The sequence below is a fragment of the Mizuhopecten yessoensis genome, unplaced genomic scaffold (genome assembly GCF_002113885.1).
Source record: "Mizuhopecten yessoensis strain PY_sf001 unplaced genomic scaffold, ASM211388v2 scaffold1353, whole genome shotgun sequence".
In the NCBI taxonomy this organism is placed as follows: Eukaryota; Metazoa; Mollusca; class Bivalvia; order Pectinida; family Pectinidae; genus Mizuhopecten; species Mizuhopecten yessoensis.
Genome location: NW_018404004.1, coordinates 2,728 through 27,457, shown reverse-complemented (window position 1 = coordinate 27,457; position 24,730 = coordinate 2,728). Strand labels below are relative to the sequence as shown.

The 24,730-nt window shown below is 38.8% G+C and overlaps 1 protein-coding gene across 1 annotated transcript in view; it reads left to right on the top strand.

Annotated features, from left to right (window-relative positions):
* The window catches only part of LOC110460101 (carnitine O-palmitoyltransferase 1, liver isoform-like), a gene marked incomplete at its 3' end in the record, with an annotated part of 41,658 nt that extends 17,000 nt beyond the window's left edge, over positions 1-24,658 (top strand). The window contains exons 3-15 of the mRNA XM_021512823.1: positions 2,707-2,829; positions 4,337-4,640; positions 5,874-5,978; positions 7,183-7,314; positions 10,117-10,171; positions 10,996-11,125; positions 11,554-11,693; positions 14,765-14,964; positions 15,479-15,632; positions 17,058-17,129; positions 18,723-18,883; positions 22,894-23,050; positions 24,542-24,658. Coding sequence (XP_021368498.1) covers positions 2,707-2,829; positions 4,337-4,640; positions 5,874-5,978; positions 7,183-7,314; positions 10,117-10,171; positions 10,996-11,125; positions 11,554-11,693; positions 14,765-14,964; positions 15,479-15,632; positions 17,058-17,129; positions 18,723-18,883; positions 22,894-23,050; positions 24,542-24,658 — 1,850 coding nt within the window. The remainder of the gene's footprint in view (positions 1-2,706; positions 2,830-4,336; positions 4,641-5,873; positions 5,979-7,182; positions 7,315-10,116; positions 10,172-10,995; positions 11,126-11,553; positions 11,694-14,764; positions 14,965-15,478; positions 15,633-17,057; positions 17,130-18,722; positions 18,884-22,893; positions 23,051-24,541) is intronic.
* Between the last annotated feature and the right edge of the window lie 72 nt (positions 24,659-24,730).

The window sequence follows — 24,730 nt, the reverse complement described above, 5'->3', positions numbered from 1 at the left end:
GGACTGGGAGTTCTGTAAGGGGCTGACATCCCCACTCTGGGGTCTGGCTGATACACTGTCTATACCAGAAGGTAAGTATGGTCACATGGACTGGGAGTTCTGTAAGGGACTGACATCCCCGCTCTGAGGAATGGCTGATACACTGTCTATAGCAGAAGGTAAGTATGGTCACATGGACTGGGAGTTCTGTAAGGGGCTGACATCCCAACTCTGGGGACTGGCTGATACACTGTCTATACTAGAAGGAAAGTATTGTCACAGGGACTGGGAGTTCTGTAAGGGGCTGACATCCCAACTCTGGGGTCTGGCTGATACACTGTCTATACCAGAAGGTAGGGATGGTCTCAGGGACTGGGAGTTCTGTAAGGGACTGACATCCCCACTCTGGGGACTGGCTGATACCCTGTCTAAACCAGACGGTAAGTATGGTCACATGGACTGGGAGTTCAGTAAGGGGCTGACATCCCAACTCTGGGGCCTGGCTGATACACTGTCTATACTAGAATGAAAGTATTGTCACAGGGACTGGGAGTTCTGTAAGGGAGTGACATCCCCACTCTGGGGACTGGCTGATACACTGTCTAAATTTCCTTAAAAACGTTTGTGACAACTGACGTAATTGGCTAAACTAATCTACATCTGCATGCGTTTAATTCTAGCTCAGTCAATTGTTATAGCAATGAGTCATGACTGATCATTCATCTTCTGATCTATGCAAATTGATTCTTTTTGTCATGACTTGATAGACAAATGAGATAACTGTCAACCTTGTCCCGGTGTTCTAGTGTGACAGACCTAGTCGGGGTTCAACACTGGTATGGTCCTTTTGTCTGAGACTAGTAGACTAGTGAATCTGCTAACTGACTGGTCCTTTTGTCTGAGACTAGTAGACTAGTGAATCTACTAACTGACTGGTCCTTTTGTCTGAGACAATAGACTAGTGAATCTGCTAACTGACTGGTCCTTTTGTCTGAGACTAGTAGACTAGTGAATCTGCTAACTGACTGTTTAGTAGACTAGTGAATCTGCTAACTGACTGGTCCTTTTGTCTGAGACTAGTAGATTTCAGCAGGAACTAGTGAATCTACTAACTGACTGGTACTTTTGTCTGAGACTAGTAGATTTCAGCAGGGACTAGTTAATGTACTTACTGACTGGTTCTTTGGATTTGTAAAAAAAAAATACCACAATATTATTTGATTGATAGATTATGAAATGATAACAAAGCTTTTGGAATTTAACTGCTTAAAATACAGATATCTTAATGACAGCAGTTATTTTTTGTCCCCCGTACAATCAGGTACTTTTGATGATTTTTCTGGAAATGTTTCCTTTAGAAAATCTTGGACTAGTTAAATTGACGAAGGACTAGAATATAATCTAGTTAGCTATAAACAGGATCCTGTGTTAGACTGTACTGTGGCTACTATAGTTACTTGAGACCTACATATATAAACCAATGCTAGCTATATACAGGTTCCTGTGTTAGACTGTACTGTAGTTACTAGTTACTTGAGACCTTCATATATAAACCAATGCTAGCTATATACAGGTTCCTGTGTTAGACTGTACTGTGACGTGGCTATTTAAGTTACTTGAGACCTACATATATAAACTAATGCTAACTATATTCAGGTTCCTGTGTTAGACTGTACTGTGACGTGGCTATTAGTTACTTGAGACCTTCATATATAAACTAATGCTAGCTATATTCAGGTTCCTGTGTTAGACTGTACTGTGACGTGGCTATTCGTTACTTGAGACCTACATATATAAACTAATGCTAGCTATATTCAGGTTCCTGTGTTAGACTGTACTTTGACGTGGCTATTAGTTACTTGAGACCTACATATATAAACTAATGTGTTTATATTGGTCAATGTATGTATGTATGTATGTAAATCACAACATCTGTGACGGTGTTTACAGTAACAGTTTTATACATACCTCTGTCCTTACTTCGGGATGAGTGCTGTGATTTATTTCCTTGTTCTAGCTTCACTTACAGGGTTTGTTTATCAAGCCTGTCAACCTTTTACACATATATTAAGTTATGCTTAAAATTGTAGAAATTTTGTTTAAATTACATGAAGAAAATGTATATATGCAGTATTAAGCACTTTAACTGTTGATCTTTACAGAAAACATATAGGAGAAATGTTTTGAGGAAAAAATGCTATTTTCTGTTTGAAATAGGGAGATTTTGAAGCACATTTTCAAAGAGCAGGAAGATTTTCTTCTGTAGGGGAATCTACCCATAAACGGTAGTGAATCTTTTCCACTGCTGGCAAAACGATATTAAATTCCACTGTAGTCTTTCAGGCCTACAGTTACTTCCCCTTAATTATGGTTTGGATATACCTAGTGTGATAAGGCCATCTAACAACCACTGATCAGGTAACTAAGTTTGTACCTGTCTAAGGTTCAAATCCCAAATCTTAGCTTCAAGTTTCTCTTTATAAAAAAAGAAACAATAAATGAAACTGCATGAATGTTATCCCTTTGCATTCTCGATTTCTCTGTTACACTAGAAAACAAATACAACTCATGTAACCATCTGCCTTCTAGATGTCTGTGTTACATGAGAAAACAATTTAATGTTACTTTGACCCTCTGTGTTTCAGTTTTCTCTTTTAACTAGACAATAATTATAAATTTGGCCTTTTGATCCTTTGCATTCTAGATTTCTAACCTTTTGTGTTCCAGGTTTTCCTGTAATCCTCCGTGCGATTTTGACAAGCTGTGTGGCAGGATTCCTGTTCTTCGTTGCCCTGTTATACATACGTCGATTACTGCTCCGATCTCTCCTGTCGTACTCGGGATGGATATGTAAGTATCAATAGGAAGCTTGACCTTGCAGCATGACCTCTGGGTCATCACCTTTAACCTCTGATTGACTAATGATTTATTGTCACAGCGAAATTTTCCAAAGGTCATAAATATGACAGAACGACATAGAAGGATTGGTGGACAATCTGTACCATAAAATAAAATATAATTTAAATATAATTTAAAATATGAAATTTGCTGAAGGTCATAGTTACCACTGCTTGAAGTAAGACCTTATCAAGGTCTGCTCTAAGACATAGCTACCTCAGCTTGAAGTAAGACCTATCATGGTCTGCTCTAAGTCATAGCTACCTCAGCTTGAAGTAAGACCTTATCAAGGTCCGCTCTAAGACGTGGCTACCTCAGCTGGAAGTAAAACCTTATCAAGGTCTGCTCTAAGACATAGCTACCTCAGCTTGAAGTAAGACCTAATCAAGTTCCGCTCTAAGACATGGCTACACCTCAGCTTGAAGTAAAATCTTACATCAGCTGAGTCTGCTCTGTCATACTTACAGTAGCTTGAAGTATGACCTTATCACGATCTAGTCTAAGCCAGTAATTAAGATAAGACTTACTTACCTCGGCTTGATGTAAAATCTAAGGCATACAGCAGAGTCCACTGTAGGTTATTGTTGCAGCAGCTTGAATTACGATATTTTCACAGTCCGCTTTAAAACATAGCTACCTTAGCTTGAAGTATGACATATTCATAACAGACCCATCAAGTCTTGGCTACCTCTACTTAAAAGGTGATCTTACTACAGTAGAACCCTTGCTGGGTGACACTTGCCAACTGCAGTTGCAGCTTTATTTATTTATTTAAAAAAACCTTATTTCAAGCTGATTCAAAAGTGTCAATTATTGGCAATTGTATTATAATCATATTCGGCTTGCTGATAAAATGTAGACTAGGAGGCACGACAGTCTAGTGGTAAGACGCCAGACTCGTGACCAAAGTGTTGCGGGTTCGAGTCACGGCACGGTGCTGTGTTGTGTCTACTCTGCTTGTTCCAGTCTACTCAGCTGTAAATGAGTATGTGGTTGGATAGTGCTAGAATAATTGAATGCTAGCTGTGAGTGCACCAATGGGAGTCTTGGGCTGATACGGAGCAGGATATGGGAATGGTCACAACTGAGTAGGATATGGGAATGGTCACATGATAACCTCTATCATTTTTGTCTCTTCGCCACAAAGTGGAAGCAAGATTTAGGTGTTGGTTTTCCGGCGACGGCGTCAACATTAAGTTTTTGCGTTTAAGTTAAATTCTCTGAAAGTATAAGTGAAACACCAACCAAATGCTGAATGCGGCCCACCTTTCATGGTCCATTGACTTTGTCAGCGTCTCCAGCAACATTAAGTTTTTGTGTTTAAGTTAGTTTCTCTGATATGTGCATTGATGGTCAAAGCGGGGCATAGGCAAGACATATCAATCCGACTGGCTTGTTAAAAGACATCTTGACAAGTATGCCTTGGATTACAATGTCATGTGAACGTTTGATTTGACAGATGAACAGCCTAAGACTCAGTCTGTGACCACAATATTATGGGGTGTGGCTGTACGGTGTGTGTTTGGTTACCACCCCCTCCTGTACAGCTGTCAGCAGTCCCTACCTAGGATGAATGTGCCGTCCCTCAGTCAGACCCTCGACACACTACTGCTCTCCTTGAAACCTCTATATGGCAACGACTCGGAGAAGTGGCAGCAAATTACAAAAGACCGCCAGGATTTTGAGAAAAAAATCGGCCCAAAGTTACAACGAGTCTTGGTCCTGAAGTCCTGGTGGGCCCAGAATTATGTCTCCGACTGGTGGTAAGTTTGATTTTATATAAAACCTTCTGTTTTAGAATACAATCTTCATTATAATGTCCCACGACAAGTATAAATAACTTGTTCCAAAATCATCTAAAATTTAGGTGTCCATGGTTTATGGCATGGTGCGGCGTCAACGTTTTACTTTAAACAACTTCTGAATAACCAAGAGACCCAGGCTGATAATATTGGGCCTGTATGCTTAAATCTTTTAACAGGTTCTTATGAATCAAACACTGATATTCTGTCTGTAGCTGTATTTTAGTCCACTTTTAAGATAACATGTGTGAGATTAATAGCAGGTGAGCGATGCAGGCCCATTGGGCCTCTTGTCTTATCTTTTACTATCCGACTGGTGGTAAGTTTGATGTAAAGCCTTCTGTGTTACACTCCAATCTTCATTATGATAAATGACAAGTACAAACATTGTGTTCCAAAATCATCTAAAGTTTAGTTGTGATTTTCTCATGTTTTACTATGAAGACAACTGCTGCCTGATATATTTCCTGCATTAATAATGCCAGATTTCCTCAATCCTTAAAACCAAGATGGCTACCCTCAAATACTTCCTATTGGCTGAGACCTTTTGGGTTATAGCTTCTGTTCTGCTGTGATGCAAGACTAAGGTGTTGCTTTTCCGGCAACAGTGGCAGATCTAATGATTTCATCAGAAAGAACAACTCTAAATAATTAATTTTAAATGGTTGTTTTGTCTCTAGGGGGTATCTACACATTTATTTATGTTTTAATCCCCCAATGGAAGTTTCAAACAGTTGGCAAGTATGGGGTTCTAGTGAATAATTTTGGATGAATCTATAAATGAGATGTTTATAATGATATATTTACATTTGCCCCTGCGCCATCCCATTACAACAGTGTTAGAGGGCAAGTCTAATTATATAGGCTATAATTACAACTGCTCGACTATAATTACAACTGCCTGTTTCAGGTGTAGGAATATGTAAACAAACAAAATGGCCGCCTGAAATGTATTTTGAGGCAGGGCAAATGGTTTTTGTAGGAATATGTCTTAAAAAAGAAAAATATGTAAATATAAAAAATACCTGGTTGTTTGGATGTAATTATTGTTGATATAATTACAAGTGGCCTCTGGCAAATCTACCATAAAACCCTAGCGGGTTTTATGGGATTTTCCAGAGGCCACTTGTAATTATATCAACAATAATTACATCCAGACAACCAGTTATTGTTTAAATGAATTGTTTGTTCCAGGGAGAAGTATGTTTACCTGAAGAGCCGGAGTACTCTCCTGATCAACAGTAACTACTACATCATGGACCAGAGCTACTGGATCGGGTCAACATTACAGGTCGCCAGGTACAACACTCAAATTTACATCAAACCACAGGACAGTTGGGATACAGTTTCAGAAAATCTGGAAGCTTGTCTGACAGATATCAGTACCTGGATGAACGCCAACATGCTAAAGCTTAATCAGGAAAAGATGGAACTAATCTTCTTTTCCCCAAAGTGTCGGCAAACAATGGCTCTCCAGCTCAAGGTCGATGCCAGAACTATTGAGACTGTCCCACCTAGGGGAATACTTTGAAAGTTCACTGAACATGGAGAAACAAGTTAACGCTATTGCCAAATCCTGTTACTACCAGATCAGGAACATCGGCTGTACTCGGCAGTTTATAACTGAAGATGCATGCAAGATTTTGTTGCATTCACTTGTTACCTCTCGGTTGGATTATGGTAATGCCCTGCTCTGTGGTAAATCTGACATAGTAACTAGTCGTCTGCAGAGGATCTAGGACACTGCAGCACGGCTTGTTACTCGTACTCAAAAGAGAGACACATCAGACCTGTGCTATATTCATTGCACTGGTTACCTGTACGATACAGGTCGCAGTACACAATTTTGGTGTACACATACAAGGCACTGAATGGAACAGCTCCTCAGTACCTACAGAAGCTTGTTATCCTGTATCAGCCATCTAATAGCTTACCATCTGCTATTAGAAAGTCAAATACCCTGGCCAAATTCAAGAGGGACATCAAAACCTACCTCTTCACGTCTGCATTTTAGGGTCTCTGCAAAGACGTCGTGTAAATACCACCCTTTATTTGTTCAATTATGTGCACATTGTTTGCTTAAAAGTATAAAAGTGATGTAAGCCTTGGTTTTTATTTCACAATTATAACTATTACTATTATCTGTATGTTGTTAAGCGCTTTGGAGTAATTTTACAAATTATATAGGGCACTATATAAATGTTGTATATTATTATTACGACAGGGGGAGGGTGTTTTATTTAATAGACAAATATATGCATAGGTTATCTGTATTGATTTTACCTGAAGTTGAACGTATGTATGATGAAAATGTCGGTCCCTATTTTGTAATTTAAGTAGGTTTGTTGCAGCAGCAGTAAGACATGTTTATAACAAACCCTAGGCTATTAAAAAAAACAAATCTGCTACAAAACAAATGTACACAGAACCCGAGCAGACTAAAGAAAGTAGCTCTGTAATACGTCACTGGGCATGAAGTAACACTGCTGTTATTGTTTATCAGGACAGCTAATGTGATGTACCAATTCCTGACCTTCAAGCAGCTTGTTCACCATGAACGACTTGAGCCACTGGTCATCAGGAATACCATACCGATCTGTATGGCCCAGTATGATAAAGTCTTCTCCACAACAAGGTAAGGTGAATAGAGTAAGGTCAAGGTCTTCTCTACAATACAGTAAGGTCAAGGTCTTCTCTACAATACAGTAAGGTCAAAGTTTTCTCTACAATACAGTAAGGTCAATGTCTTCTCTACAACACAGTAAGGTCAAGGTCTTCTTTACAATACAGTAAGGTCAAGGTCTTCTCCACAACACAATAAGGTCAATGTCTTCTCTACAACACAGTAAGGTCAAGGTCTTCTCTACAACACAGTAAGGTCAAGGTCTTCTTTACAACACAGTAAGGTCAATGTCTTCTTCACAACACAGTAAGGTCACAGTCTTCTCTACAACACAGTAAGGTCAAGGTCTTCTTTACAATACAGTAAGGTCAAGGTCTTCTCCACAACACAATAAGGTCAATGTCTTTCAACATCTTCTCTACAACACAGTAAGGTCAACATCTTCTCTACAATACAGTAAGGTCAATGTCTTCTCTACAATACAGTAAGGTCAATGTCTTCTCTACAACACAGTAAGGTCAAAGTCTTCTCTACAATACAGTAAGGTCAAGGTCTTCTCTACAATACAGTAAGGTCAAGGTCTTATATACAATGCAATAAAGCCAAGGTCTTCTCTACAACACAGCTGTAAAGTCAAAGTCTTCTCTTCAACACAGTAAGGTCAAGGTCTTCTCTACAATACAATAAGGTCAACATCTTCTCTACAACACAGTAAGGTCAATGTCCTCACTACAACACAGTAAGGTCAATGTCTTCTCCACAACACAGTAAGGTCAATGTCTTCTTCACAACACAGTAAGGTCAATGTCTCTACAACACAGCTGTAAAGTCAAAGTCTTCTCTTTCAACACAGTAAGGTCAAGGTCTTCTCTACATTACAATAAGGTCAACTTCTTCTCTACAACACAGTAAGGTCAACGTCCTCACTACAACACAGTAAGGTAAATGTCTCTACAACACAGCTGTAAAGTCTAAGTCTTCTCTTTCAACACAGTAAGGTCACAGTCTTCTCTACAACACAGTAAGGTCAAGGTCTTCTCTACAATACAGTAAGGTCAACGTCTTCTCTACAACACAGTAAGGTAAACGTTTTCTCTACAATACAGTAAGGTCAAGGTCTTCTCTACAACACAGTAAAGTCAATGTCTTCTTTACAACACAGTAAGGTCAAGGTCTTCTCTACAACACAGTAAGGTCAATGTCTTCTCTACAACACAGTAAGGTCAATGTCTTCTCTACAACACAGTAAGGTTAACATCTTCTCTACAACACAGTAAGGTCAACGTCCTCACTACAACACAGTAAGGTCAATGTCTTCTTCACAACACAGTAAGGTCAAGGTCTTCTTTACAACACAGTAAGGTTAATGTCTCTACAACACAGCTGTAAAGTCAAAGTCTTCTCTTCAACACAGTAAGGTCAAGGTCTTCTCTACAATACAATAAGGTCAACATCTTCTCTACAACACAGTTAGGTCAACATCCTCACTACAACACAGTAAGGTCAATGTCTTCTTCACAACACAGTAAGGTCAATGTCTTCTCTACAACACAGTAAGGTCAAGGTCTTCTCTACAATACAGTAAGGTCAAGGTCTTCTCTACAATACAGTAAGGTCAATGTCTTCTCTACAACACAGTAAGGTCAACGTCTTCTCTACAATACAGTAAGGTCAATGTCATCTCTACAACACAGTAAGGTCAATGTCTTCTCTACAACACAGTAAAGTCAACGTCTTCTCTACAACACAGTAAGGTCAATGTCTTCTCTACAACACAACAAGGTCGATGTCTTCTCTACAACACAGTAAGGTCAACGTCTTCTCTACAATACAGTAAGGTCAATGGCTTCTCTACAACACAGTAAGTTCAATGTCTTCTCTACAACACAGTAAGGTCAACTTCTTCTCTACAACAAAGTTAGGTCAATGTCTTCTCTACAACACAACAAGGTCAATGTCTTCTCTACAACACAGTAAGGTCAAGGTCTTCTCTACAATACAGTAAGGTCAAGGTCTTCTCTACAATACACTAAGGTCAATTTCTTCTCTACAACACAGTAAGGTAAATGTTTTCTCTACAATACAGTAAGGTCAATGTCTTCTCTACAACACAGTAAGGTCAATGTCTTCTCTACAATACAGTAAGGTCAGCGTCTTCTCTACAACACAGTAAGGTCAATGTCTTCTCTACAACACAACAAGGATGATGTCTTCTCTACAACACAGTAAGGTCAACGTCTTCTCTACAATACAGTAAGGTCAATGCCTTCTCTTCAACACAGTAAGGTCAATGTCTTCTCTACAACACAGTAAAGTCAATGTCTTCAGGTCAAGGTCATTTACATCATCTGTTCTCTACAACACAGTTAGTTCAATGTCTTCTCTACAACACAACAAGGTCAAGGTCTTCTCTACAACACAGTAAGGTCAACTTCTTCTCTACAATACAGTAAGGTCGATGTCTTCTCTACAACACAGTAAGGTCAATGTCTTCTCTACAACAGAGTAAGGTCAACGTCTTGGCTTCAACACAGTAAGGTCAATGTCTTCTCTACAACACAGTAAGGTCAAGGTCTTCTCTAAAACACAGTAAGGTCAAGGTCTTCTCTACAACACAGTAAGGTCAAGGTCTTCTCTATATTATTTTTGGATTTGATAGATATTCAAGCTCTGTTTCACAAACTGTTCATACAATTATTATTTTTCTCTTACTTTATCAAGGAAAAGAAATGAAAAAATGAGAAGAAATGAAAAAATGAGTAACAGACAGAGTTAAGTTGATATGTTCATTGTAGTGGTGTATTTCTGTTTCAGAATTCCGGGAGAAGACTGTGATTCCTGGTTACATAGTGATTCTTCAGAGTCCAAGGTAGGTCAAGGTCATTTTCATTTATCGATATCCAAAGGTAGGTCAAGGTCATTTACATCATCTGTATATCCAAAGGTAGGTCAAGGTCATTTACATCATCTGTATATCCAAAGGTAGGTCAAGGTCATTTACATCACCTGTATATCCAAAGGTAGGTCAATGTCATTTACATCATCTGCATATCCAAAGGTAGGTCATGGTCATTTACATCACCTGTATATCTAAAGGTAGGTCAAGGTCATTTACATCATCTGCATATCCAAAGATAGGTCAAGGTCATTTCCATCATCTGTATATTCAAAGGTAGGTCAAGGTCATTTACATCATCTGTATATCCAAAGGTAGGTCAAGGTCATTTACATCATCTGTATATCCAAAGGTAAGTCAAAGTCATTGACATCTGTATATCCAAAGGTAAGTCAAGGTCATTTACATCTCCTGTATATCCAAAGGTAGGTCAAGGTCATTTACATCATCTGCATATCCAAAGGTAGGTCAAGGTTATTTACATCATCTGTATAACCAAAAGTAGGTCAAGGTCATTTACATCATCTATAGAGGTACCACAGTATATAACTTTGCAAGATATTATTCCGGTCCAGAAACTGGTCACGAATTTGTGCTGTTCAATGACAACATGATTGGATAGATTTGTACTGTAGAGCAGAGACATATGAAGTATATACGTCTCTGTGTAAAGAAACTTATTGCAAACTGACTTTCCAGCTAAAATATCTTTGATTGACAACATTGAGACTATTTCTGTTTTGTGAACGTTATAATATAACATATGTACCGACTAAAACAATCTTTGTATTCTTCAGCATGTGGCTGTGTTGAGGAAGGGACTGCTATATAAGGTCTGTGTGTTTGATAAGAAAGGGAAGCTACTCACACCGTTACAGTTAGAAAAACAGCTGGAGTGGGTGATGGAGGATGCTGACGCTCAAACAGGTGAGTGGTGGCAGGTCAAAGGTCACAAGGTGAATCATGCAAGGTCACAAAATTAGTAAAGTTTGTTGGTTAGGACAAACTTCATCATAAAATTAAATTGATCACCTATTATTCAGTTATTAAGTCATTTAACGTTTTGAATTTCGGAAAAACAAACAAAATAACTGAAAATAGTAAATTAATCTGTCTTTGGATACTTTACATACATCAAAAAAGTTTGTAGTATCCAAATTTATCTGTGAGAAAGTTCTATTGTGCTTTACAACTTGACTCAGAAAGTTCAAGAGTCACTAGTAAAGATGTCAGTCTATGAATATGTGGAAAATGTTTTGAAACACAGATTTATTTTTTGATTTTGTGATAAAAAGATGCCCGATTTTGTGATAATTTTACCCAGATGCCCGATTTTGATATTGTTTTGTAATCAGACAATGTCAATGAAGCAGAGAAGAGCATTCCTGCCCTGACAGGGATAGACCGCACGTCTTGGTACAAAATTCGCACGGAGTATTTCTCGGAGGGCATCAACAAGGAATCCTTAGATACTGTGGAGAAGGCGATTTTCTTTGTGAGTTATCTCCCTTGTTTTTTAATCACTTATTACATATGAAAGGGTTTTATTCATAAGAAGATGATAATGCATCAATTTTTTTTATATTTATTCCATAAGGGTGCACAGTTTAACCATGTCCGCCTCCTTGTTACCATACAGGTTCAAGGTCATCTCTGACAGCAATCTCTTTTCTGAACAGATTTTGAATAAAATTTATATAATGATCAAGCATGAAAACACCTTAGACAAAATCATATTTTCAGAAGACAAGGTAAAGGTCATGTTACTATTTATAGATTTCTATCAACAGATAATTCAGTGTCATCAATCTGGCAATTTTATTTCTCAACCGATTTTAATAAACTTTTATACAAAAATCCTGTTTGAGAATATGTTAAATGAGTCTGTGTTTTATAGTTCCAAGGTCGGTTAAAGGCCAATGTCGACTACTAATGAAGGGGCATTCATTATATGAGGCAAAATTCAATCATGGTCCAGAAAATGTGACTCCCACATCAAATTTTCAGAATGTGTTTTTTTGTGTTATATTGACCATTTCATGAAGGTTAAAAAAAAAAGGTGGAGAACATAGTGATTGCTATCGTTTACCAGTATTTCATACTCAAAATTACAAATTTCACACTTGCGTTTGTAAAATGGTGTCCTTTATATGCTGAAAATGTATTTCTTTGTCAGGTAATTTGTTCAGTAATTAAGTTATCATTCTAGTTAAACAAATAATAAAGTTTTCCCCAAAATGTAGATCTTGGTAACTAGTTATTTTGAGAAAAAATGCAAGACTTCAATAAGGACACTATTACCCACGAAACACCTACGTAAACAATACACATATTTGATATCACATACTAACATGGAAATTATTTAATTTTGTTGTTATTCGAGTTAATTACATTAACGTTATATACCGGTACCTTAGTGTTAGGTTAATGCCAAGGGACATTAGCCAGTACACATAAAAGGGATGAAATTGGATTAGGGTATGGACCATGTTTAATATTCGTTTTCATTAATTCATGAAAAAAAAGTAATTTGATAGATTTAGTTTGCAAATCATAGTGTTCACCATGCGGTAAGATAATATTTGTTCGTTGCACAAAGACACCATGTCTAAAATGTCGTCTTTGTGACGACCATCACAATTATCGCCATGAGACATCAAAAGCGGATGTCATTTAAAATATCAATGTCGACGAACAGTGTCATACATTTTCTTGTTATTCGTGTTAAATAGCATAAACTGGTCACTACAAATCACTAGAAAAATGACATAAAAGTTTAAAATGTACATCCCGTCACGGACGTAACATATCACCGCTGGACAGGACACAGTTGTCATTCAAGCCATTACACAAAATATCAAACAAGTTTGCATGGTCTATATATAACCTGCCAGAGGAAAATACCCACTGCAGGCGCCATCTAGGTCTATCTATATTTAGATTTTAGGTTTTCCAGTTACCTTTCTTGAGATACGTTTTTGCGTTACAATTTTGACGACAATCAGGATGCCCAGAGGGGAGGGGCCCAGTAGGGGAAATAGAGGTAAACCTTTAAAATCCCTCTTCTACCGTAGGGATTAAGGGATTTTATCCTAATTTAGTCTGGAGCATCCTTATACCAAGGCGACTCATTTTTGTATAAACAGTGGGTGTGGCCTCCCCTGGGGGCATAGGGGCTGGACCCAATAGGGGATATAGAGGTAAAACCTTTAGAATCCTTCTTCTACTGTAGGGATTTTATCCTTATTTAGTCTGGAGCTTCCTTAGGCCAAGGGGACTCAATTTTGTAAAGACGGTGGGTATGGCCCCCCTAGGGGCAGAGGGGCAGGGCAGAATAGATGAAATAGAGGTAAAACTTTAAAATCCTTCTTCTACTGCAGAGATTAAGGGATTTTATCCTTCTTTAGGCTGGAGCATCCTCAGGCATCTGTCTGTTTTCCATCCATCGCTCTGTTTGCGTGTCAATCCCTCTGTTTTTCATCCATCGCTCTGTTTGTCAATCTGTCTGTTTTCCATCCATCCCTCTGTTTGTTTGTCGATCCCTCTGTTTCCCATCCATCGCTCTGTTTGTCTGTCGATCCCTCTGTTTCCCATCCCACTCTCTGTTTTTCTGTCGATCCCTCTGTTTCCCATCCATCGCTCTGTTTGTCTGTCGATCCCTCTGTTTCCCATCCCACTCTCTGTTTGTCTGTCGATCCCTCTGTTTCCCATCAATCGCTCTGTTTGTCTGTCGATGCCTCTGTTTCCCATCCATCTCTCTATTTGTCCGTTGATCCCTCTGTTTGTCCGTTGATCCCTCTGTTTGTCTGTCGATCCCTTTGTTTCCCATCCATGGGCCTTTTGGTCGAGTGGTTTACACTCCGGCCTTTCAAGCAGGCGGCCGGGGTTCGATCCCCGAAGTCGCTGTACGCATGGAATATTAGAGAAAGTGTTTTTCTCCTGCCCACACAACTCCATCAACCCAGGTGGAGTATAAAATGGTCTGGGGTGAATGTAGCATTCAAGTGAGGTGGCACTATAAATGATACCGTTGAAAGCACGGTTCCACTACAAACAGAACATAATACATCTCCAGTACACACCCAGGCATACACACATAGGGAGATATTAACCAGGTGGCATAGGACTAGTAGTTAGCGCCTGATAAGGCAGCTCCTGCGAATTCCTCAATATTATATTGATTAATATATATGATAACTGTATTGACTGTTTTAAATAGTATATCTATGTACTGTAAAGCGCTTCAGAGTGGCTTATGTTAGCTAAATAGGGCGCTATATCAAATGTTGTCGATCCCTCTGTTTGTCCGTCGATCCCTTTGTTTGTCCATCGATCCCTCTGTTTTCCATCCATCCATAAAACATGTTCTTTCAAATTTTTATTTAGCTTCGTTACTCCAATGCTACAAGTCCAACAGTCATCAAACTTTGTATGTGGATACCTCCCGCAGTAAGCTCCATCCATTGTATCAGTTGGATTGCGTGTTTAAGTTCAGTTTCTGCCGATGTGTGTTTTTTTGTCAAAAGAAATGTGCCTGAAAATATTTAGTTTTCTGTCCTGCTGTAGGTGAGCCTATACGACTGTTCGTACAATGATCTGACGGAGCGTGGAAAGCACCTACTTGGAGGGACGGGGATGTCCATTTGGTTCGACAAGTCCATCAACATAATCACCTTTCCCAACGGACGGTTCGGTCTCAACTGTGAACATTCCTATGCCGATGCTCCAGTGATTGGTCACCTGTCCGAGTTCAACATGACCAATGAGTAAGTTCAATTTAGTGTTCGAACCAACAACAGTGAGTGTGTTCTAAAGAGTGTCTGAGCCCCTGTTCATGGATTTACAATCTCCTTACCCAAGTTAAACTTTATGAATATGTAGATATTCCCCTCCCTGTTTTCTGAAACATCAGACAAGATTGAGAGATTTTCTTTCCTAATTAATATGTAGAGATTGAGATTTAGAGATTGTCCTCCTTATAAAGATGTAGAAACTTCTTGCCCTATTGTCTGATCGGACAGGATTTAGAGATTTCTATCCTTATTAAGATGTAGATATTTCCTTCCCTATTGTCTATTCAGTCAAGATTAAGACATTTTCTTCCTTATTGAGGTATAGAGATGTCTTTCCCTGTTGTCCAATAGAGACTCCTTTTCCTGTAGTTTACAATCAAATTGATGTTGATTTTATTGTTTTGCATAAATTGTCTCGAAAACTATAAAGCACATGTTTGTGCCCCCTACAATGATCAGTCAATGTAAGATTGAAATTTCCTTTTAGGATCTCAGATAACCTGTACATGCCTGATGGTCACTGTAAACCACTACCAGAAGACGCAACAGTTCAGGAGAGGACCACGCCCACACAACTCCTGTGGGACGTTGAGGGTTCGTTAGCCTCCGTCATCAAAGGTGCTGTCGGTACGGTCAGGAAGGTAGGTAAAACGATTTCCAAACTCTTTAAGTATAGCTGTCACAATATGGCTGGAGAGTATCATGATACGCCTGGAGTGTATCACAACACGACTGCAGTGTATCACGATACGACTCGAGTGTATCACGATACGGCTGCAGTGTATCACGATACAACTGCAGTGTATCACAATACGACTGCAGTGTATCACAATACTACTCGAGTGTATCACAATACGACTGCAGTGTATCACAATACGACTGCAGTGTATCACGATACGACTGCAGTGTATCACGATACAACTGCAGTGTATCACGATACGACTGCAGTGTATCACGATACGACTGCAGTGTATCACAATACGACTGGAGTGTATCACGATACGACTGCAGTGTATCACAATCAACTGCAGTGTATCATGATAAGCCTAAAGTGTATCACAATATGCATGGAATGTATCCCATATATTGCAATACTGAAAGAAGATATTATGATATTTATCCTGATGTAGGTATCATCTTAGGAATAATGGGATCCATTGAAGAAGAAATTGTTGTCAAAAAACTATCAAACTTAACCATGCATCATAACATGGGTCACACAGATTTTAGGTTTTCTTACAAACAACTGATTGCAAGTACTTGTTATAGCTTATTTATTAAGGATTGAATCTTGCTGAAATGGTCGATTTCATGGGGTGATGAATTGAGTTGGTCTTGAAACAAATTTAATAAACTCCAAAACAGTTCATGTTGAATTTATTTCAAGACCAACTCAATTCATCACGCCATGCTGATTGTTTGTTTTTGGTTGTTTGAACTATTTCTTGTGTAGCTTCAATAAAATGTAAAATCTCATTAAGTAGTACATGCATCTTCTTTGTTTAAACATGTCAATAGTTATCTCCCTTCACAATATCATACGCACAGGAATGTTAATCTGGTCAAATTCATCGGCAAATGAGACTGGTTACATTTGGTAGTTACATCGAGTCCAACTTGAGAAGGAATTGAAATATTCGTAATTTGCATGTTTGTTAGAATGTTTAGTGATTTGTTAAAACACCTAGCTGATACATAGAAATAACGTTTTGGGGAAAGGTACAACATACCTGTGTATTGAGATTTACAAGTGTTCCAATATAATGTGGCAGGGCTGTCTTCACGTACGTCACGTTTCACTGTATATCACCTGTCGTATAGATCTCACTGAACACATTCAGGGAAGAATACAAAAGTCTGGTTCGACGTCTCTATATCTCAATTTTAACTTTACAAAAATCCATTTGACTAAACCACCTGATGTCAATGACTATATAACTGTTTGATATTCGATTAATATTAATTGCTTTCTTCCTTGTTTTTTCCATCCTCATGACAGCTGTATCGTTAAACCCCAAACATATCAATCTTTTTTTACTTACCTTGAGCGACTTGGATCTTTTCAGGCTATAGATGACCTTGACCTTTGTGTGAGAGACCATGATTTATATGGTAAAGGATTCATGAAGACTTGCAAGGTGAGAAATAAAATAATTCACTCAGCATTTGTCTGGGAACATCACAATAGTTCTCAAAATGATGTATGTAAAACATGTCCTAGATGTGTTACATCAAAATTAGTGTCCTGTATTTACCTGGTGTATTCTATACTGCAACTTTTTTGCAGCAGTTTTCCTTTTGCCTTTTTTTCACCCTCAATAATGTGGGTGAAGTTATCCTGACAACAAATTTTTTATTCACCATATATTGTATAGTCATTGCAAATGAACGGCAAAATTAACATCAATATGGATTTGTCCAGTGAAAGGCGAAAGTTCCACTGGGCGAATGTTTCCTGGTATACAGTATACATATGCTTGAAGTATATGTCTCATTGTTGTGATCCTTGTTAGTTATTTCATCCCAGTAAGGAATAGTTTTTTTATACGCCCGTCAAATTTGACGGAAGTATTATGGTATATGGGGATGTCCGGCTGGCTGGCGTAAATTTTTGATTGTCCGGAAATCTCCTCCTACATTTTTCGACCGATCTCTTTGAAACTTGGTAAACATTATTATTATGATATAAAGTTGTGAAAAGAATTTTGATTCAACAATTTTTCCAAATGTTTTTGCCTTTTGTTCATATCAGTATTTGATTTTTTGTCCAGAGATTTTCTCTTACATTTTTTATAGCATGTCAGCTAACCACACTTAGAATGATGCAGATCTTATTTCAATGTAAGAAAGTATATAACACTATATGGCATTCGACGGGTGTATATATTGTTCCGCCCCACGGTACTCTTGTTTTTTCTTCGCTGTCTTGGATTTTAAATGTTAAATTTCTTATCACCACTAGTCCCCACCAGTACTTTGGGTGGTATGTGTGCAGTGGATAACCCACTCACCTTTCACCAAGGCAGCTGGGATTCTATTCCCTGATCGGACGTGAAAAGGTATGGGGTCATCTGCCCGACCACGTGGATTTTCTCCGGGTAACCCGGTTTCCTCCCACATATAGACCCCCGGCATGCTAACATTCGGGCCAACAAGAGTGATTAATATTAGTTGTAATAATTTGTTTCATAATTGTTGTAAAATAAAAAAACTTTATAAATGTATTAACAGTTACTATGGTGTCCATCTGTCTGTCAATTATTCAGTCTATGTTCATGTACATGTTCAGGGCATATTTTTTATTCTCTGTCCTGTAGAATCACCGGATTTCATAACTGAGTACCTCTGAAGGTGTTGTTGAGTCTCCTCCTGAAAATAGGTTTCATGCTCCACTAAAAATATACAGAGTTATGGCCCTTTGTTCACTTCCAGGACATATTTGTTAAACTCTTGTCACCTGCGACTGCCTTGTTTTGTATGTTAGTGCCTCCTTGGACGGTTGAGTGTGGCGTACTGAAATTAGGTCTTGTGTGCTGCTATATATTGTGTTTATGCTGGGATTTGATTTTAAGGCCAAAAAAATGTGTTTCAAGTAACATGACTGAAAAAATAGGGTAGGTCCATAGGAATTTATTTCATTTTTTTTTTTTTTTTTTTTTTTTTTTTTGAGTGAGGGGGAGCCAACTTAAGAATTTTCAAACGCACAGTAATTGTGATGTTCCTGTTCCCAGGTCAGTCCTGATGCCTACATACAGATGGCCTTACAGTTAACATATTACAAGAATGCTGGGAAATTGGCTCTGACGTATGAGTCCTCCATGACAAGATTTTATCTCAACGGTCGCACGGAAACTGTGAGGTCATTGACCTGCGAATCGGCCTCATTTGTAAGGTAAGCACATAGCTGTCAACCCTCCCTCTTTAGAAAGGGAGACTCCCTCATTTGACCAAAATTTACCAATCACCTCCAAAACTCCCTCATTTGAGTCCAAACTCACACAAACTCAAAATATACATCCTGTGGTCAAATGATCTCCTATGAATGCTTTTTGGAGTTACTTTTATACATAAAAGGGGGAAGATAAATTGAGCATAGCAGTTTAAGTCACTTTTCACGCACTTTCTTCCTCATTGGAAATGTGGAATATGGGAGATCACTCATTGGAAATGTGGAATAGGGGAGATCACTCTCATTGGAAATGTGGAATAGGGGAGATCACTCTCATTGGAAATGTGGAATAGGGGAGATCACTCTCATTGGAGGTATCAGAGGTGGGACATCTATGTAAGCATGACTAATCTGTTGGTCATAATATCTGGAAATAAAAGTCCCAAGCAACTATATAAGTATTAAAATTTGTTGATGTTAATTAGGATTTACGCTACCTTATAACTTATAATTCTGGGTAGACAGAGTATCACATACTAAATTCAGGTCTCCTGACAACTGACTACTGTCGCTACCTTATAACTTATGATTCTGGGTAGACAGAGTATCACATTCTAAATTCAGGTCTCCTGACAACTGACTTCTGTCGCTACCTTATAACTTATAATTCTGGGTTGACAGAGTGTTACATACTAAATTCAGGTCTCCTGACAACTCACTTCTGTATAACAAGCTATTGATGCGAGCTGAAATTTTTCGAGATTTCTACCCAAATATAGAAAATTTAAGTTACACAGATTATAAATTCGCATTCTAGCCATGTAAAGAAACTAAATTTTGGCACACAGACGGGGCACTAACCATAAAAAGTCTGATAGTCAAATGAATGGGCTCTATGATAAAGGCGTCACAATTCACCGCGATGCACTTATACCGCGATTATTTTGTTCAATTCGATTCACAATATATTTTTCCGGATTTTCGATGCGTCACAATCTGAATATTAGTGTATGCCGCTTCAGCCGAAACGTTTGTGAGACTTTCAATTTCATTGGCTGATCTCTAAACCCTCAGCCAATCGGCTGCAAGGATACAATTTTCACAAAGTATTCATAACAAAATGGCGGACCACAGTAAGGAAATGAAAATTTGTGATGCTCCAGCAGGCTTCAAATCAAAAGTGTGGAACAGGTTCCCATGTATTGACGGCTTATATACTGTATCTCATTTTGTTTATATTTTAAAATAAAGGTGTATCAAATCGAAATAATCGAATCGTGGTACAAATATCGAGATACGTATCAAATCGTGGGTAAAGTGTATCGTGACAGCTCTACTCTATGATAGCATATTGAGCAACAACAAGTAAATGTAGTTCGTAAAATAAATCATCAACAAAACTATCAGATTAGTTATATTTTCTGAAACATCATTGCTCTTTATATATATGAGTCGTCCCAACCACATATGTGCTTTTTTATGATGACATTACGTTGTTATTTTTCGGGTCGATCAGAAATCCAATATGGCCCCTATGGCCACCATTTTGAAAAAATATTTCAAACTTAAAGACAAGTTCTACTGGGCCAATTGAACTGAATCTTTGTAGGAATGATCGACTCATGGTCCTGACAAAGTGTTGTTATTTTTCGGGTCGATCAGAAATCAAATATGGCTGACACGGCCACCTTTTTGAAAAACTATTTCAAACTTACTTCATTTTTAGCTCCCCTGGTCCAAAGGACCAAGGTGAGCTTATGCCATACTGTGGCATCCGTCGTCTGTCTGCAACAATTTCTTTAAACGACTTCTTCTTCTTTAAACCACTGATTGGAATTTAACTAAATTTGACTGGAAGCATCCCTAGGTGGTGGGGATTCAAAATTGTACAAATGGTGGGTCTGACCCCCCAGGGGGCTGAGGGACGGGGCAAAAAGGGGGCAATTTGGCTAAACTGCTTTAAGCGACTTCTTCTCTGGAACTAAGTGATGGATATCAACCATATTAGACTGGAAGCATCCCTAGGTTGTGGAGATTCAAAATTGTACAAATGGTTGGGCTGACCCATCAGGGGGCTGAGGGGCGGGCCAAAAAGAGGTAATTGGCTATATTTCTACAAACGACTTCTTCTGTAGAACTATGCACTGGATATCGATCATATTTAATCAAAAGCATTCATGGGATGCAGGGATTCAAAATGTGTAAAAATGGTGGGGCTGACCTCCCAGGGTGCTGAGGGGTGGGGCCAAAAAAGGTTATTTGGCTATATCACTTTAAGCGACTTCTTCTCTGGAACTAAGTGATGGATATCAACCATATTAGACTAGAAGCATCCCTAGGTGGTGGGGATTCAAAATTGTACAAATGGTGGGGCTGACCCCCAGAGGGCTGAGGGGCGGGACCAAAAAGGGTTATTTGGCTTTATTGCTTTAAGCAACTTCTTCTCTGGAACTAAGTGATGGATATCAACCATATTAGACTAGAAGCATCCCTAGGTGGTGGTGATTCAAAATTGTGCAAATGGTGGGGCTGACCCCCAGAGGGCTGAGGGGCGGGACCAAAAAGGGTTATTTGGCTTTATTACTTTAAGCAACTTCTTCTCTGGAACTAAGTGATGGATATCAACCATATTAGACTGGAAGCATCCCTAGGTGGGGGGGTTCAAAATTGTACAAATGGTGGGGCTGACCCCCCAGGCTAAGGAGTGGGGCCAAAAAAAGTTTATTGCCTGGAAATGGTTGAGATCCCCACCATATAACCACATATACAATTGCTGAGTATAAAGAGAAGAATGCAGATGGCCCTAGGGTCTGGCCCCACCCTTGGAAACATAGTCCTCGGGCCATAACTTAAAAGTGGTCCCCACCCCAAAACTATATATACAAATGCTGGGCATAAAGAGACGAATGCTGGGCATAAAATGACGAATGCAGTCACGATATTAGAATAGACCCTGGGGTCTGACCGAACCCCTAGGGACCTAGTTTCTTAGTCACACCTTGGAAACAGTTGAGATCCCCGACCTTTAACCATATAGACAATTGCTGAGTATAAAGAGATGAATGTACATATGCTTCCAGGATGGCCTTGGGGACTGCCCCACCCTTGGAGACTTAACTCCTGGGTCATAACTTCGAAATGGTTAAGATCCCCACCCCAAAACTATATATACAATTGTTGGGCATAAAGAGACAAATGCAGTCATGATATTAGAATTGACCCCAGGGTTTGCCCCACCCTTGCAGACTTCACCCCTGGGTCATAACTTTGAAGCGGTTGAGATCCCCACCCCAAAACTATATATACAAATGCTGGGCAAAAAGAGACAAATGCAGTCATGATTATTAGAATTGATCCTGGGGTCTGGCCACATCCATAGGGACCTAGTTTCTGAGTCACAGATTGGAAACAGTTGAGATCTCCACCCCATAACCATACATAAAATTGTTGGGCATGAAAAATCGAATACAGATATATATGCTACAAGGATTGGCCTTTGGGTCTGGTATATTCCCATGGATCTCATTTGGAGAATATTCTGCCATGATTGCTTAGATATCCAAGGGAGCGATACCGGCCCTATGGGCCTCTTGTTACACTAGTTGCATTATTCTGAGGAGCCTATTTTTGCAATCCTATCTTCCCCGCTGAGATATCCTTCTTAACAAATTGAAATAAATGGAACATGGTATGTGGCAGGGTTGTATTGTTCTGCCCCATGCAGTAGCCTTGTTTAACACTTTGTTTGGGTGGTCGGGTGGCGCAGTGGAAAACGCACCTGCCTTTCACCAAGGCGGCCGGGCTTCTATTTCCCTATCATGAAAAGGTATGAGGTCACCTGCCCGACGAGGTCACCTGTGTGTTTTCTACGGGTACTCTGGTTTCCTCCCACAATAAGACCCCCTACACGCTATCATCCAGACTAACAAGAGTGACTGATATAAATTATATAACTTGTTTCATAATTGTTGTAAAAAGAAATAAAGTGTTATTTTTGTTGTAACCCCTTACAGGGCGTACAATGACCCGACTATAGCTAAAGAGGAGAAACTGGAGCTGTTCAGAAAAGCATGTCAAGGGCATCAGAAAATGTATCGAGACGCCATGACGGGGCAGGCATGCGATCGACATCTCTTCGCCCTCTATGTCGTCAGTAAGGGACTGGGATATGTAAGTTTACCACATGTATCATTGTTTCATTGTCTGCAAAAATATTTTTTAAACGCTCATTGTCGTAAACAAGAAAATTCTAATTCTGTGGACCTCTGATACTGGTTTCTGACCCGTTATCACTGTGTGTCAGTTCTCATCACATATACAAGTTCTTGTTGTACATTTTGCTAAAATTAACGGACTAATTCCACACTTTTGATTAAAGGGTGTTTAGTTGATTATATCTAATGTTATTTCTATTCTACTTGATGAATTTTAGTTAACACTGTTGGTCACTTTGTTGGTTAAAATCCTTAACTATGGAAAGTGAAGGATTGAATGTTCAAATAACTTCATATATCTTCATTCCAAACATTCATCTGCGATGTAAGACATTAATGATTGTTCATAATATTACAATTTTACAGTTGGTTGACATTTTCAATGTTCCTATTAAATCAAAATTGAGCAATTGTATATCGTGAATTTTTTTCGATGCAGTTTAACTTTTTTCGCCCCCCTCAATAAGGTCAGTTTTATCATGAAAGTGAATATTATTAAACGGCATACCCTTTATAGTAATGACATGTAAAGGGCAAAATTAACACTACTGGGCGAATATGGATTTTTATTGTTTATTGCCTTACTGCGGCGTCCTGCGTCCGGCCGTCAACTGTTTCTTTTGAACAACTTCTCCTGAAGAACTGGAGGACCTAGGGTCATGCTATTTGGCCAGTAGGTACCTGCGATGGAGTGCTATAAAGTTTCTTCATTAAAATTAACTGTGACCTATTTTCAAGGTCACAGGGGTCAAATATGTTCAAAACTTTAAACAACAATATCCTCAGAACCATTGGATTAGAGTCATGATACTTGGGTGTGTTATGTAGACCAGCTGTGTGAATTATTTTCTTTATTATAGTTATAAGGTCAAAGGTCAACTTTAAGTGCATGTCGGGAGTCAAAGGTCAATGTGGGTTAAAAGCTTTAAAATTAAAATTTCAAATATCAAACAACAATATCTTCAGAATCCGTTTAAGAGATGTTAAAATGTCTTGTGTTCTAGTTCCCAAATTTGGTCTTAAGTTACCTATATGTCAGTTTCATGTAACAAAAGAAAAGGTGAGCGATACAGGCCCTCTGGGCCTCTTGTACTCGATGAGTATTTGTCAATTGTTATTTAACCCTTTCACCACTGTAGACCATTATGGACTCATCCAGAACAATGCATGGGAAAGTCTACTCAAGTTTTATAGGGGTGAAAGGGTTAACATATCACCCCAAACTAATGCCTTAAATGTTGAATACATGACAATGTCGTACTATGTTTGGTTAGAAATAGTTCCGCAATTTGAGTAAAAAATATATTCACTAAATAAGTTGGAAAATTATCTTTTAGAATCTTTTCCAAAAAGGATTGCAAAATAGTTAACTTACTCTATGTTTTTGAGAAAGCTGAAAGTAATATCACAATTTCTTTTTTATTTTGGTAACTGTTTTGTCTTGTAGGAGTGCGACTTCCTGAAGAATGCCCTAACCATTCCCTGGACACTGTCTACCAGTCAGCAGCCCCAACAACAGATGGCCCGCAGTCCCGACTGTAACCTGCCCGAGTTCAAGGACATGGTAAGTTATCTGCTGAATTCAACACCTTCCACTCTCCATCTCTCCCACTTCGTTTTGTTTCCCAACCTTTCC